At 33.6% G+C, this 17021-nt stretch overlaps 1 protein-coding gene across 3 annotated transcripts in view; it reads right to left on the bottom strand.

Annotated features, from left to right (window-relative positions):
* DIAPH2 (diaphanous related formin 2) overlaps positions 1-17021 on the bottom strand; it is an 824298-nt gene that overhangs the window by 471929 nt on the left and 335348 nt on the right. For all 3 annotated transcript variants that reach the window (XM_075999380.1, XM_075999381.1, XM_020285092.2), the window contains 2 exons: positions 9176-9277; positions 7656-7750 (listed from right to left, as the gene is read on the bottom strand). In XM_075999380.1, the coding sequence (XP_075855495.1) occupies positions 7656-7750; positions 9176-9277 (197 nt within the window). The remainder of the gene's footprint in view (positions 1-7655; positions 7751-9175; positions 9278-17021) is intronic.

Here is a 17021-nt window from a genome sequence, read left to right as displayed (position 1 = left end):
CGCCATTTTGCTTCTGACCCCCTGCAGTAATATCCTTTGGGTTAAAAGCTTCTGCTTACCTCTGCACAAGGGCCAGCTAATTATAGCAAGAATTCAGTTTATAGTTTAACTCTAAAAGGAAGCTGATAACCATCCCTTTCCCAAAACTAACTCTGTGGGGAGATAAGGGCAAGTATGTACACAAGTAACAATGCTATGTTAAAGATTTATAGGAACATAGTGAACTGACCTAAGAAGCTTTACAACCTCCTTGGATCCTTGCTGATACCCAGATGTTTGCAGTCCTATATTACCACTTGCAAATTCCTCTTTCCGCCTTCCATTAACATAAAAAAGACCCTAAAGTTCATACTAACTTAAGATGGTTCTTTAGGACACTAGTCCACCATCTTCTCAGTTTGCTTGCTGTAGAAATAAAAATAGCTTTCCTTGCCCCAATACTGGTGGTCCTATGGTCCGTGGTACAAGCTTCTACTCGGTTACAAATAAGTCCCATGTCTTGTTCAAAGTATAAAGAGGCTCAGATTTTTGCACTTTGAAAATATTCTTCACAATCCAATTAGAACAAAAAAAGTTTAATTCATTGTTTAAAGCTATCTTTTCTTTCTTCATAACCAACACTACAACAAAATACTGGTATTAATCCACAATAAGCACAGACAGAATAAAAATTAGCAGCCATAACATTTGCTGGGAGTAGGTGCAATTTTATTTGATTCTTTCATCTATTTGTTTCTTTAATTTCAAAATATTAAGGGGATACAAAAGTAGTTGTTACATAAATACACTTTATAGTGCTGAAGTCAGGGCTTTCAGTGTGCCCCCCACCAGGATAGTGTTCACTGTACCCAATAGGTACATTTTTACCTCTCACCACCGTTCTTAGATTGCAATGTCCTTTACATCTTTTGGGGCCCATGTGTATCCATCGTTTAGCTCCCACTTATTAATGAGAACATGTGGTGTATATTTTTCCATTTGTGAGATACTTTGCTTAGTACTGAAAATAGCAAACAAGGGTCAAAGAAAACTGGGTATATACATACATAATGAGTGTGATGTGCACCACCTGGGGGATGGACACCCTGAAGCTCTGACTTGAGGCGGGAGAGGGGGCAAGGGCAATATATGTAACCTTAAGAACATTTGTACCCCCAGAATATGATGAAATAAAAAAAAAAGAAAAACAAGAAAAATAATTTTTAAAAATCACTCAACGAGTTAAAAGCAAAAGATGACAAGGAATGGCAGCTCATGGATAAGTATTTTTAGATTGCAATGCCACGCCATAAAATAATTATTTATTCTACCATGATGGGAAATGTGAAAAATGTTTTACGATTGTTACAGTCATTGCTCATGTTTCATCTTCCCTAAAGAATTATGAAAATGAACGCAGTGAATACAAGTTGTTATTTAAGAGAAAAATGTTTTCAAATTCTACAATACTAATGCCATTATAGTCTTAATTGATATACTTGTAGTCTTCTAAAGTCATCAACGCTTGTAAAGTGCACGAACACATGCAGACTCACAAGCCTGCATAAAATACAGATGGTCGATAGCTGTGTAAATAGATCAATGATTACAAAGATGGATTGAGGAGACAAAAACAAGCTCTACTATTACACATGCATGAACTTCCTGACTAAAAGAATAATTATACTCTAGAACTGGTTAATTGAGGGAAGTTGAAGAATCTTTTTTCCCTGCAGAATCAATAGATACACATCTATCTTTGACGACTTAGGTGTAACATTGCCTGGAATCGGGGAATGGATTGGATGACCTTTGCTTCATTCTAATCATTCTGTCAGTACCTAATAATAAGTAATATAGATCATATAATCTTTTTTGAGATGTAAAATTGCATGTGGGAAATATAATCATATGGCAAGCGGTAGACTCTACACATTGGGTACAGTACTACACACTCAAATGGGTTTCAGAAAAGTAATACACTCAGTATAAGTGGAAATTATCTTGGGGGCAGAGAGTAGAAGCAAGTTGGAATATTCTTGGGCATGTACTGCAGAGAGACATCTAGGGAGATATTTCTGTAGATGCCAGGTATGAAGGAGGTACCCTGGAGCTATATTTCACCTGAGATATTATTAAGGACAATTTGGGGCTTTTATCAAAGAATTAAAGAAGGAAGGAGGGAAGGGGAGGAAAAAAAGGTAGAATGGGGGAAAGGAAGGAAGTAGGAAGAAACAGCAGGAAGGGAGTGAGAGAGAGAGGAAAGATGGACTGATAGAAGAAGGGAAGGGAGGAAGGAAAGGTCAGAGAAAATGAGGAAAGTGGAGGAAGAGCAGTAAATACTCGTCTTCAGTACTGGCCTCTATTCTGATTTCTAATATTTAGTCTAATGTAATATTATTTGTAAAATGTTTCCCCTCTGCCCTGAAAGTTATTTTCCCTGATCTGCCTCTTTTTGCCAGTGTTACAATTATTCTATCACCAGGATTTTCAATTATTCATTTTTTAAAATTTCTTATTTACCCACCTTTCCTTTTTTCCTACACCCAAAGTATCACAAGGCTTCATTATATTTATATTTGAAATTGCAATTATTTCCCTATGTCTAGTCTCTATGTCAAGCCATTTGGTATACTGCAGCTAGAGTAACTTTCCTAAACACACAATTTGATCATGTCTAAACTCAATAGTTTGGCATTCAAGTTGTCCACCAGTGATCAAAATGTCCGATGCTTATAGGTGCAAGGAACAAGTCAGAGTGAGTAAAATGCAATAGGGAGTGATGGGGCCTTAGGCAAACTGGGGAATGTGTGACATTAAAATTCCATTTAAGTACTATTAAGGCCAAAGAAAACATATTTTGTATAGTGTGTATATATATACACATTATATAAAGTATACATATGTATATATATGTATGTACACAAATATACGTATATACATACATATATACACATGTATATACATATACACACAATATATAAAATATGCATGTCTGTATATGATAGAGTGCATGTGTGAGTCACTAGTTTGTGTTCTTCTCCATGCCTCAACAATATTACCACAAGCAATCTACTCATCTTTCATATGTTCTTTCTCATTGCTACCCTATACTTCTGAAATACACCAGAATATCAGACATTATCCTTTGTATACCTAAAGCCTTTAAACACCATTCCTTTTTCCTAGCCCTCCCTAACTGAATGCTACTGGTGCTTCAGAGTCCAGTTGACTTCTTCTAGGAAGACCACCTTAACCTATAACTCCCTTTCTGTGAGCCTCTTTACCAGTTTCTAGCCTCTTGCTTGTGTCATGGGCCCATTTCACGCCACCTTTTGGATCCCTTCTCAGAATAAAATAAAACATATAGCATTACAAAAGAAACCAATTATACTGAATTAATTATTAACATATTTACAAAAATAAATTGTGATATAAGAATAGAAATGATTCTCGATTAAAGCATTACAAATAAGATCTCATGGCAGCTTTAATAAGTACTGCAATTTTAAAGCATTAATGAATGTAAACAATATTTCAAGATGTCTGCCACAACTGTAATGTGATATGAAAATATTTATTATTTCTATTAGTGACAAAGTTGGAGCTAATACTACTTTGGTTTGTTGCCCACATTCTTAATTAAATGATATACTAAATATTAATTAGAATTTAATGAAAATAAACATGAAATATTTTTCATATCTAAGTTCAGCACCTCCTGAATTCTCTCCCTGGATCCCCAACGGGTGCTTTCAACCCCTGATTATCAAATTCTGCCTTTTCATATCTTTGCAAATTGTTCTGCAGTAATAATATACTACCTTCTATGTTGGTCATCTTTTTTCACATATGCCTTGTGAATATGAGCATAAACTCTCTACCAAAATGATACTCAGCATTTAAGAATCATTTTCATGCACTAATGATCTCAAATACAACATACTTTTATTTTCTCTCCAACACTTGAATCACTTTTTTCAAACTGCTAGTTTCATTTCCTTGTCAATGTTATATATGTAAGTGTGTCTACAGATATTTCTCTTTTTTTAACCACTGATATCCTAAAAACACTGACTAGTCTTAGATCTTTGTCTCGATAGATCAAATTAAGTTACATTGAAGTTGATCTTCAAAGCTGGGATAATGATTCTAAGAATCACCTAAATTTAGTACACATTATTTGGCAATAACTCATAATTGCACATATGAAAAGCTGTGCAACAACATCAGGATAAGGTATACTTTTCAACATTTCTATTTTATGACATTTCAATTTCTCCCACATAGTGAACTCAGTTTCTACTTTAAAGTTAGATATTTTGAAATAAAGGGAGAAATTAGTATTTTTATTAATAACCTTAAAATTTGAGGTTGATCTTGCTGATTAATTTTTTTTTTCTAGCAAGATAATTATCCTGCCAAATAGCTAAATTCTATTAGTTGTCTGGCAGGAAAGAGCCTATTGACCCATACTAGAAGAGATAATACTGGTGTTAATTCAAGTCTTTGGGAAGTGATGTATCCTTAATTGTTTTTTGTTGTTTTTCTTGTTATGAGGAGACAACCATGCTACATGAGCAACAAACTATGATTATGCATGGATGGAGTTTAGCACTGTAATCAAATAGAACTTACAACAAAGTTAATCTGATGATACATATTTAATGCTATGCATTATCGATGTGCTACATGGTAATTAGACACAAATGGTAAACAGCTCATATGAATGGCAAATTGATGTTACTTGTGAATCACTGAAGCAAATGTTTCTGGGATGGGAGGAAGAAAAGGTGCTGGTGATTCTAGTCTTTTTTTCCTGCCTAAGAGAAGCAGTCTCCTTTTGGAAAACCATACTATTGTTTCAAACCAAGTGTATCCTCCTTAACAAAAGATACTCAGACACTAGATCTGTCTAGAAAAAAAGCAATAATAATCTTTTTTTTTTTTTTTTTGAGAAAAGATCTCACTCTGTTACCTGGGATATAGTGTAGTGACATCACTGCAACCTCAAATTCCTGGGCTCAAGTGATCCTCTTGCCTCAGCCTCCCGAGTACCTCAGACTACAGGCGCATGCCATCATGCCTGGCTAATTTTTAAGTTTAGAGACAGCATCTCTCTATTGTGCAGGCTGGTCTCTGAACTCCTGGTCTCAAGCGATCCTCCCACCTCGACCTCCCAAAGTGCTAGGATTACAGGCATGAGCCACCGCGCTGGCCTAGCAATAATAATTTCTAATAATCTTAATAAGTCAGGTTAGTTACTCATTATTTATGCCTTATATCCAGGTAGCATGATCCCAATTATGCATATTATATTACATGTTTTCTTCCCACATGCAGAACTAAGAAAATGAGCTTATCAAGCAGGATAAGGAATGAGAAGAAATTTTAGAGTCTCTGGCACTGAGAAGGAAACCCAGTTGGCTTTAAAAATGAGAGTCTTCAGCAAATAGAAAGCATGAAACAAACAGAAGTCATGAAATTGGTGGAGTAGAGGAGGAAAGGGATAAAAAGCACAAACAGGTGAAAAGAGATAAAGGCTTAGGAAGGGAGTGGAGGTTTAGAAAATTGAAGAGATGAGACAAGTCCAGGTCAACCCATACACGGCAAATAGAAAACGTATAGAAGCTCTGTGGGATCTACACTTTGGGATTCTCCTTTCTTCACCTTCCCAGAGTACAATCCAAATCCTGCATAATGATGCGATTTTAAAAGCAGTTTTGACTGCAGAGTGGATCAGATAAAACCAGCAAGTTCAAGAATTTAGACATAATTTACTGGCATCTGCAAATTGTAAGCAATTCATTCCTCCCAAACTGGACTAGACTTAACCAATTTAAAGAGAGAAACATATATTGTTTTTGCTACCCAGCATATTGAAACAAAAGAAAAATCCCATTTCTAAATATAAATAAATTTCTCTATGAACATTTTAAAGCTTGTTCCACACAAGGGACATTCATAAGTGAGAATCTGTTTCCGTCCCACATTCCCCAAAGAGTTGAAAATATGACTTTAAAAATAATAAAGATTTTTAATATTACTGGCAAGTAAATACCAGTGCCATTCTGCATATTTCTATTCTTTTTTATTTACCAAGACATGTGAAAGAAAAGCTACACCATTTTAATGGGTAAAGTAATGCCCATATCGATTAACTCTTCAAAATATGGTTCTATTTTACTATAATTTGATTATACACAAAAGATTAGAAAGCTCAATTATTGAGTGGGAATCACAAGTTTATTTGCCTTATTGTATTTTAAAAATAAACCCTACAACTGAAAAAAATGAAGGAGAACTAAATTACATTTAGGCTTCATGCCTTGCTCATTCTGATTATTGTATAAAAAAAAATTATGGGACTAAAAAGGGCAGGACAAATGTGATCAGCTCCCCAATTTAACTCAGAGAACTATGGACTTGCTTGTTGCACAGAGAAGGTTTTTTTTTCCTAAAACTTTTCAACAAGGAGATTTCTTATCAATGTGTAACTTATTGATACAATCATGTCATCATGATGAAGAGCCTATATAAACTCATTAAACTTTAGCCCTACAAAAAGTAATCATATCTAGATCTAAAACATACACAAACGATAAACTGGGATGCAAGCCTATAATGCAAAATAGAGGAGCTTCCATAGGAATATGACTTGTAGAAATTGTAAACAAAGGTTCTCTGAGATTTAGAGAGAGTCTGAGGGTGATATGGTCAAATTGTTAAAGTTACAGCATAAACTACTCAATGTCTTCTTAGAAATCAAAACAAATGGCACGGCTCAAAAACAAAAGACAACAAAAAACCAACACAAAAATACTACAGTCACCATACCCTTACCCAAAATATCTTTGCAGGTCTTCTTTTTAAATATTTAACCAGACAGGGTCAGACATACCAAGAATTCAAATAACATGTTAGATCTGTACAGTGGTACATTATACAAAGCACTTAATTTTGTTTAATCCTCACTATGACACTGTAATTTCAGTTGAGGAAATAGAGGTTTAGAAAGCTTAAATGGATTGCCAATGGAGGCAGAATAAAATAATGGCTTTAGAGTTAAGACAGACCTCGTTGTGAATCCTAGCTCTGCTATTCCACCACATACAAGCTATATGACTTTCGACAATCTCTGTAAACCTCGGTTTCCTTATTTGTAAAATGATGATAATAGTATTTATCTCATAGGATTATAGTAGGATTCAATAAAATAATAAATACATAAAGTGCTGGACACAATCCCCAACACAACAAGTACTCATTGTTAAATTAGGTTAAATACCAACTTAACAATTACCCATTGATCTTGAGCAAGCTATTTAACCTCTTCACCCCTCAGCTTTTTTACCCATAAAATGGTAATAACAATAGCTACTTAATGGAGCCATTGTGATGATGAAATACATGTAATTTTATATATAGTAAATGACAGAGAATGATATGTCTACAAATGCATATGCTTATATTTAAGGGATAGAGGGATAATAAATGGCAGAAACAAAATTAGAACCTAGATCTTCCATGTTGAGTCCTCTTACTGTCAACACAGTTAGATACTTCTGATTCTATTATCCAGACATAAAAGAGCATTTTCTCAAAACTCCATTGAGAAGATAGTAATTTGAAAATACTTGTGAAAATCAATTTAAAAAGGAAACTATCCAAGTTACCTGAATTAAGGCCTCACTCAGCATATCTTCATTAACTTCCAGAATAATGTTTTTTATATCTTCATATGGCATGCGATATGATCCCAGAAAAATAGCTAAAATAAAATTTGATTTTATTAAAAATAGAACAGTATGAAAAATTTAAAGTCCTAATAAATACCTGATTCCTATTTCATAGACTCAAAATATAAAATTTCTGTCACTAATACTAATTTATAAAATTATAAACAAACAAAAATTGTTCCATTTGATGGACTACTCTACCCATCTAGGTAAAGTGGCCTACTATTTCAGGCTTTTGCGTTTACAGCTTGTGCATATTTACACATTAATACAAAGAAAACAACTACTAATAGTAATTTTGACTATACGCTTATACATTTTATATAGGGCTGATAAAAAATGATCCATGAATACTTAGAGATTTTATTTCCAGTTGGCCTTTTAATTCAAGTAGAATTTAGTGTATCAGATACATTGAATACAGTATTTCTAAGGAATGACAATAAAGTAAATAAATTTTAAAATCATAGTCTACTTTGAAATCCTCCCACATAAGAAATAAATTAAAGTGCCTAAATCATTAATGTGTTCTACATTTCTGCTGAAATTCCTGTGGTATACTATTAGTTGTTTTATATATTGAATCACAATTTCTCCTGTCAACATTTTCTTAATTGCATACATATTATTTAATATTGGAATAATTAAACAAATTATACCTAGAATAGCTCATAATTACTCAGAAGGTACTTTTTAATAACATGTTCCACTGTAATCTCCATTAAACATTCTTTTTAAAGTATACAGATGTGTTCTGTTCTTATCATCAGAATCTGAATATACTTCTAAGAATTTATTTCAAGAAAAGGTCTATATGCCTTCACTGGTGCCAAAAGAAAAAATAATCCTCACTGTCTAGGCAAATAATTACATAAAGATCAAATGGGAGCTCCACAATCTAAATAAATAATGTTGACAGATATCAACCAGGAATTAAAATCATACTGTGTTTTGAAAAAAACGTACTGAATATCAACTTTATAAAGAAAATGTGCTATCAGGTAAGCAATCTATACATTTACAACAGCTATTAGAAGACTGCTTTATTAGAAGACAGCAATATTCCTACTGACACAAAGAATGATGAGTTGTTTATTTTAATCTGATTCCCTATACCACATTCCTTAACAAAATAACTCCCATGGTATCTTTTTATACAATTAGAAATAGTTGATGTGTTGAAATTTCTCATGCGTAGTGTTTTTAGTATCCTCAAAATCTGAATAGTCTACTGTAGTGACAAAAAAATTCTGAATTCAACAGAGAATATGTCAAAGTAAACCTTAAAGGCCTACTTTTTTTTTTCTTGAGACAGAGCCTCACTCAAATCGTGCTTACACAAAATATTGTTTCTAATTAATGCTAAATATATCTGTTTAAAAAGTTACAATTTGTTTGAATACATTCAGTATCCCACCACCACCACCACCATCCTCCATGTAGAAAATATTACATACACAGATTCTGGGCTGTTTTGGGATCCAAAACTCTCAATTCTTTCACTTTTTTCTTTGTGGGCAGAATCTTCTTTTCTTCTGAAGCTTCTGCATTCTTTTGAACTGAAAAAAAAATGTTGATTCATAAACAATAATGGTACTAATCCAAGTACACGGAATAACATTAGTAAGGCATATTAACTACATTAATAAAGCTCATTCTGAAATCAATAAATGTGTTTATTTCATTAGTTCAAGGAAGAGGATAAACATAAAAATGCAGACCTGTTTAGAGGTTTCCCTACAAATTAAATATCAGCACTTAAGCAGAAAAGATAAGCCAAATAGAACCAAAAATCAATTGCTCCTTCTTACCTAATGTGCAACATTAATTACTCCTTTACCAGGTACCTACAGCAGCACTGGAACTAAATAGTAAAATCTCACTAATTTGGACTAATTGGGGGAAAAGGAAGACACATTTCCCTTAAAATATGCTAAATCGGTACATTCCTTTAATTCACTGAAATTGCTTGAAAACATCTAGGGTAACTTTAACTGCTAAACACATTGCCATATAAAAATTCCTGCTGAAACTGTTTTCAAGACTATGTATGAATGAACCATTTGCAAGTTGTACAACAGTAGCACCCATTTGCATACACATAATTAAAGAACTCAAAGACGTGGTCTTTTGAGTAAGTTAGCTGTGTCCCCTTCACCATTTTTAAGATACTATTTGCTTTCTTAGAACAGAAGATTTACTTTTACTTTCTTCAGAAAGTAACCCTATAATTTGAAACAGTTAAAAGGACTGGAACCGTAAAGAGCAGCAGTGCTAAAGAGTGGCTTCAGCCCCAAATAATCTCCATCGGCCCACCTAAAAATAAGCCCCCCCCCCCGGAAAAAAAATGTGGCAGTTTGCTATAAAAATGAAGTTTGAAGTCAAATCCCAAAACCCCTCCTAGATAGAAATTCTACAGCTACCATTATACTCAACTATTATTAGTTTACCTCTTCCAATATAAAAATAGAGTTATAGGTAATGGCACCATCAAAAAATATGAGAAAAGTAAAGGCGTTTTTTTTTTTTTAATCAAATACACTGTTAGGCTCTTGCCCCCAAATTCATGCTGCTAAATTCACCGCAGATTCATGTGGCTGTAATCATGCTTTTTCTTTATCACTGTTAAACATATAGCTTAATTTTGAGGCAATAATGATATATATTATTTTAATGTATCTAATGTTTGTTAAGGAGATCACAAATGAGTTATTACTTTCTTTTTTAGAGGAAAAGCAACACACAACCACAGTACATTTTTGCTAAGGAAATGTATTCATGGATGTTAGCATCTTGGAAATCTGCCATGTGCTATAGAATTCATCAAAATATTGCAATTCCATTAAGATCCCCTTTGTTTTAATGGTATAAAATATAGAAAAAATAAATGAGCTTACTACAGAAGTAACAGATAAAATAAATTACCTGAATAACTAAAGTCCTAGCAGTCCTAAGTTTCACGAGACTGACCAATCTAAAGTGATGTACGGTCTAAGAAGACTGATAATAATTACTAGTGAAAATTATGAGCTTATGAGAGAAGGCAAGTAGTTTGCCATGTTGACTCAACACAATAGTCGTTGTCGCTACTAGAAGAAATATGACTTTTAATATATATATTTTAAAAATAATCACAAACATTCCTCATAGGAATACTTTCTCTTTCTAAGAGCACAGTGTCTTTCCTATGCAATAATCAACACTTTTATTTCCAAGCCACTCCCAGCTTAAGACAGCTATATACAAAGAAATGACAGTCCAACAGTCATTCCCTGTCTATGCCTTAAACTCCACTATGGGAGACTGATTAAACAAGTACATACAAGATGAAAATGCTATAGAATGAAGAATATATAAAGATTCTTCTGAAAACTAACAGGATCCTGACTATACATAGATAATGCTCATTTTGTAGGACTTCATTTTTTGCATTTTTCATTACCATATAGTCTAACTTCCCCCCTTTTCAAATAAACAAATTGTTTAAAATTAAGATTAGATGTCTCTAATCTAAATATCTATAGTTCACAATTTTATTTTTGAATCCTTATATATTTTCTTTGTGCTATACAACTTGACATAAATCCTGGATTCAAAAAATGATAAGAATTCCATGAGTGGGCCCTGCTGCTTTTAGAATCACTGGAGTAAAACAAATATAAAATAGTTCCTTAAATAGACAGACTTTCAAACATAATCATATTTTTACCACGATGAGCAGCTATCAACCAGTAGCCATTATTGCCTTTGTTCTTCTTGTTTTTAAAAGCATTCCTTAGGGATCACAACCACAGGCTTAGATAAATAGAGAATTCAAAGAATAGCAAAGAGACTTCAAACATCCCTACTGTCTTGAAGATTTCGTATGTTAAAAACTACCTGCTTTCATAGTGACCTCAAAATGTCACTACTCCTAGGATACTTTTATGCTACATATGTTTCTAATGCTTATAAACTTAAAGTAACTAAATTATAGCAATTCTATAATTATATGAAATTATTTGGATGGGACTGATAAGTTTATATAAGTTTCAGTATAAAAACTACAAGAATTGATTTTGTCATCAATAGTCTTATGGTCCTCAGGTTTATAAATAGGCCTCCAGTCAAATGTTATCTCTCCTGTGCAAATGAAAAATTATATTCCAATTGGGTTTGAATTCAATGGATTACATTAATTTGAGTGCTTAAATTGGCACCACTAATCGACAGATAATAATGAAACATTATAAAATACTGTTTGTAGGAAGATAATGATGCTAATAATAAAGACATTTGTATTATTATTAAAGACATGTTAACATCAAGGTACTCATTATCTAAGATAAAATGCCCACTGAGTATTCTTACATTTCCTTTAATACATGGATTTTTATAAGCAATTGTAGTATAAATTTATTCCTTTACAACTGAGGGATGCTTATCAGCATAAATAAAGTAAACATAGTTATATCCTTTCCCCAATCTAATTTGGGCAATGTTTAGGAATCCCCTATTAATTTCTGCTATCCCAGTGGATATATAGAATATGTGACAAGATGTTTATCATTTGTAGCAAATGTTAAGATATTTTAAATGGGTAACATGGATGATTTACATAATGATAACTAACCATAAATCATAATAAAATTTGTATAACTGCTTTATGCATCTCAGAATTCCAGTGAGAAAGATTAATTCCTAAAGACAGAATCAACAGTATTGATTGATTCATTCATTCATCCAGCAAGTATTTGTTGAACACCTATTATGTGTTAGCCTTGCTTGAGCATATAGTGATACAGAAGACTTAAATATCTTCTTATAGCTCATGGTCACATGTAAACCATATAGAAGTATCCCCCCAAATTATCTAACATTTATAATTTCCTTTATCCATAATAAAATAGCATGGATGAACACATGCATGTCATTCAATAATCTTTTTGCAATTATAAAGCATAGTTCTATATATTAGGGAATATTATATTTTTGAATCAGCATCAACTGGTGCATTGCATAATATTATAAGGGATATATGAGGCCGGGGCAGTGGCTCACGCCTGTAATCCTAGCACTCTGGGAGGCTGAGGCGGGCGGATTGCTCGAGGGCAGGAGTTCAAAACCAGCCTGAGCAAGAGTGAGACCCCGTCTCTACTATAAATAGAAAGAAATTAATTGGTCAACTAATATATAGAGAAAAAATTAGCCGGGCATGGTGGCGCATGCCTGTAGTCCCAGCTACTCAGGAGGCTGAGGCAGCAGGATTGCTTGAGCCCAGGAGTTTGAGGTTGCTGTGAGCTAGGCTGACACCATGGCACTCACTCTAGCCTGGGCAACAAAGCGAGACTCTGTCTTAAAAAAATAAAAAAAAATAAGGGATATGTGGAGAAGTAAAAGCATGACACTTCCTATTAAGTGTACTACATAAAAAGCCAAGGTAAATAAACTCAATAATAGTAGTGTTAAAAAACACATTAAAAATTTATATAACTTCATGCATACATATAAGTATATTTAACAAATGCCCACTGTCCTTTTAGATATATCATACAATTACAAGAATTGTGATCCACTTAAATACATATTTTATCCATGTGGATAAATCCAAAAGTGATTCCAGCTACATGGAAATAATTTTCAATGTATTAATAGAAAAAGGTATGACTTTTTATTTAAATTAATAATTTGATAATGTTAAAATGAGTACAAGAATGACAATGGTAGGGAAAATCTATGATTTATGTGTATGATAGCGGTAATGATTTTTTTATTTGTTATTTTCCATTCTCTATTTTGAATCATCTTTATCCTTGCATTTCTGGAAATATCATATAAAGCTGATTGAAAAATCAGCAAAGGAGATTAGATACAGATAGATGAATAGATAGAGATATATCCAACACATAACACGGGAGAGTATAAAAAACAAAAATAATAGTTGTAGTGCTAATAGTAACCACCACCACAGTCGTCACAACCACCAACAAAATCAACTTTTATTAAATATCTGCTTTATAACTGGCACTAATTTAATGTGTGTATCAGCTTATCTGATAGGTACTACCACTGCCATTTTACAAATGCAGAAAAAAAGGAACAGAAAAATTGAATCATCTGCATAAGCTCATATTGCTAGTAATGAAAAGATGCTCAAGCTCAACAGTAATCAGGGAAATGCAAATCAAAATAACCAAGGAAATACCATTTCAAGCCATCAAATAGAAAATTTTAACAAGTCTCATAACACCAAGTATTGATGAGAATGCAGAGAAAATAGAATTATGCCAATGGTGGCAGTAAAAATTAGGCAATAAACTTAAACATTTATTAATATCTAATATATATGAAAGTATGCTTATCATAAATACAAACAAACACTTCTACTTGTAGGTCAAAAAGTTCAGGAGACAAAAATGTTCACTGCAGTAGTGTTTATTACAGTACAAAAATTAGATACAACCCACATGCCTGGGGTTACAGAATGGATAAATTAAATAAATATTAATATAATGGAATGCCACATGGCATTACAGTAACTATGCCACAGCTATATACTTGAACAAGGATACATCCCAAATACAATGCTGAGTGGAAAAATAATATAATGTCATTCATCTAAGTTAAAAATAAAACAGACTAATCTTGTGTATTATTTATAAATGAGTATATATGTAGGAAAATTATAGTAACATGGACTAGATACTCAGCAGATTAATAACTGGTTGCCTTAGATGAGGAAAATGAAGCTGGAATAGGCAGAACCTTGGAAACTTCCATTTTACCTCTAATGTTCTATTTCTTTAAAAGCAAATATCTGTAGTAGATATAACTAAATGTTAACATCTGTTCATTCTGGGTGACTGGTAGATAGGTGTTTACTACAGGGTATCCCAAAAGTCACCATACATAGGGAAAATGGGAAATTGTGGCTAAATTTGCCTTTATTTACAAAATATTCATTACAAATATTTTCCTTTGTATGGAGACTTTTTGGATGTCCTATATATTAGCACAATTTCCCGCTTTTTTCAAAATAAAAACAAAAATTATATAACTAAATTAAGTAAATATTCCCACCAATTTTTATAGTTTATACATTGTTAGCCTAGGAAATCCCAAAGACCAAGTGTAGACAGGAATCACAAACAATATAAAAGAGAACAATAAAAAATGCAGGGAAAGATTAGTCAGTTTGGTAAGCAACCACAATTTTGTGTCTAATTATTACTGAGTCTATTTTGTGAGAAATAACACATTTGTTTACCAGACCTTGAGAGGGAAGGCTGATGCAATATTCAGTAAGAGATTGCATTTCGGTCTCAGATTACATGCTACATATTACAGCTGTGCAGCTTCCCTTTTCTATGTTGCCTACAGCTGCACACTAACTAAGGCATCCCACAGAAAGGGAGATTTCATTCTGACACCTGTGTAGTACCTGAAGCGATAGGAATGGCATTACCAGGAGTGTTCCTGAAGTTCAGAGCACATTAAACAAGACTAATGGTTCTAATGGTGGGGATAACACACACATACTTTGTAACGATTTCCTAATTAAGGAACAAATCTTACTGGTTGTAGTTTATACAAGAACCCCCCCAAATCAGGAAGCACATGTTACTGCAAATTAACATCTGCATAACTAATATACTTGTACACCTGTTCATTAAGCCAATTACTGAACATTGCTAAATGTCACCAGAACACTATGTTTAACAACGTGCATAGGTAATGCTGTATATTTTCAAATGGGCCTCAATAGCTTGGCAGGTAATGTATATTTTAGGAAGGACAAATAAAGTTGCCTTAGAGGTTTTAGGGAAGAATTTCTCGTTTGAAGTGGTAATTTAAACACCCACACTGAAGTATGGTTCTTATCTCAAACTCGTACAGTCATACCTCACTTAATGACAGGGATACATCATCCTTAGGTGATCTCATCATTGTGTGAACATCACAGCACAAACCTAGATGGTATAGCCTACTACACATCTAGGCTATATGGTATAGCCTACTGCTCTGAGGCTACAAACCTGTACAGCATGCTACTGAACTGAATACTGTAGGCAACTGTAGCATGATGGGAAGTATTTGTATACCTAACCATGTCGACACATAGAAAAGGTACAGTAAAAATCTGATGTAAAAGATACAACATGGTATACCTGCATAGGGAACTAACCATAAATAGAATTTGCAGGACTGGAAGTTGTTCTGGGTGAGTCAGTGAGTGGGTAGTCAGTGAATGTGAAGACCTAGGAGATTACTATACACTAACTAGACTCTATAAACACTGTACATTTAGGTTATGTTAAATTGGTAAAAATATTTTTCTTTACTAAATTAACCTTAGATAACTATAACTTTTTAACTTTATACACTTTTAGTTTTTTTTTTTTTTAATTTTCAACTCGTTTGTTTGTTTGTTTGTTTGTTTGTTTGTTTGAGATAGAGTCTCATTCTGTTGCCCAGGCTAGAGTGCCATGGCGTCAGCCTAGCTCACAGCAACCTCAAACTCCTGGGCTCAAGAGATCCTTCTGCCTCAGCCTCTGAGTAGCTGGGATTACAGGCACACGTACCATTGTGCCTGGCTAATTTTTTCTATTTTTAGTTGTTTGGCTAATTTCTTTCTATTTATAGTAGAGATGGGCCTCGCTCTTGCTCAGGTGGTCTCGAACTCCTGAGCTGAAGCAATCCTCATGCCTTGGCCTCCAAGAGTGCTAGGATGACCATGCTCTGCCTAACTTTTCAACTCTTAATACACATTGCACAACTGCATTAAAATATTTTCTTTCTTTATATCCTTACTCTATAAGTTTTTTCTATTTTAATTTTTTTTTGTTGTTATAAACTAAGACATAAGCACATATATCAGCCCAGGTCTACACAGAGTCAGGATCATCAATATCACCGTCTTCCACCTCCACACCTTGTCACACTGGAAGGTCTTCAGGGGCAGTAACATGCATGGAGCTCTCATCTCCTATGATAACAATGCCTTCTTCTGGAATATCTTCTGAAGGACCTGCCTGAGGCTGTTTTATAGCTAACTTTTTTTTTAATAAGTAGGAGTACACTCCAAAATAATGATAAAAAGTATAGTAAGTACATAAAACAGAAAACATAGTCCTTTGTTATCAAGTATTATATACTGTACGTAATTGTATGTGCAATACTTTTATAGGACTGGCAGCCCAGTAGGTTTGTTTACACCACCGTCACCACAAACATGTGAGTAATGCGTTGTGCTATAGCATTATGATGTCACTGCAAAACAGAAATTTTGCAGTTCCATTATAATCAAATGAGACCACAGTCTTT

The sequence above is a fragment of the Microcebus murinus genome, chromosome X (genome assembly GCF_040939455.1).
Source record: "Microcebus murinus isolate Inina chromosome X, M.murinus_Inina_mat1.0, whole genome shotgun sequence".
NCBI lineage: Eukaryota > Metazoa > Chordata > Mammalia > Primates > Cheirogaleidae > Microcebus > Microcebus murinus.
This window is presented reverse-complemented; position numbering and strand designations above follow the sequence as displayed.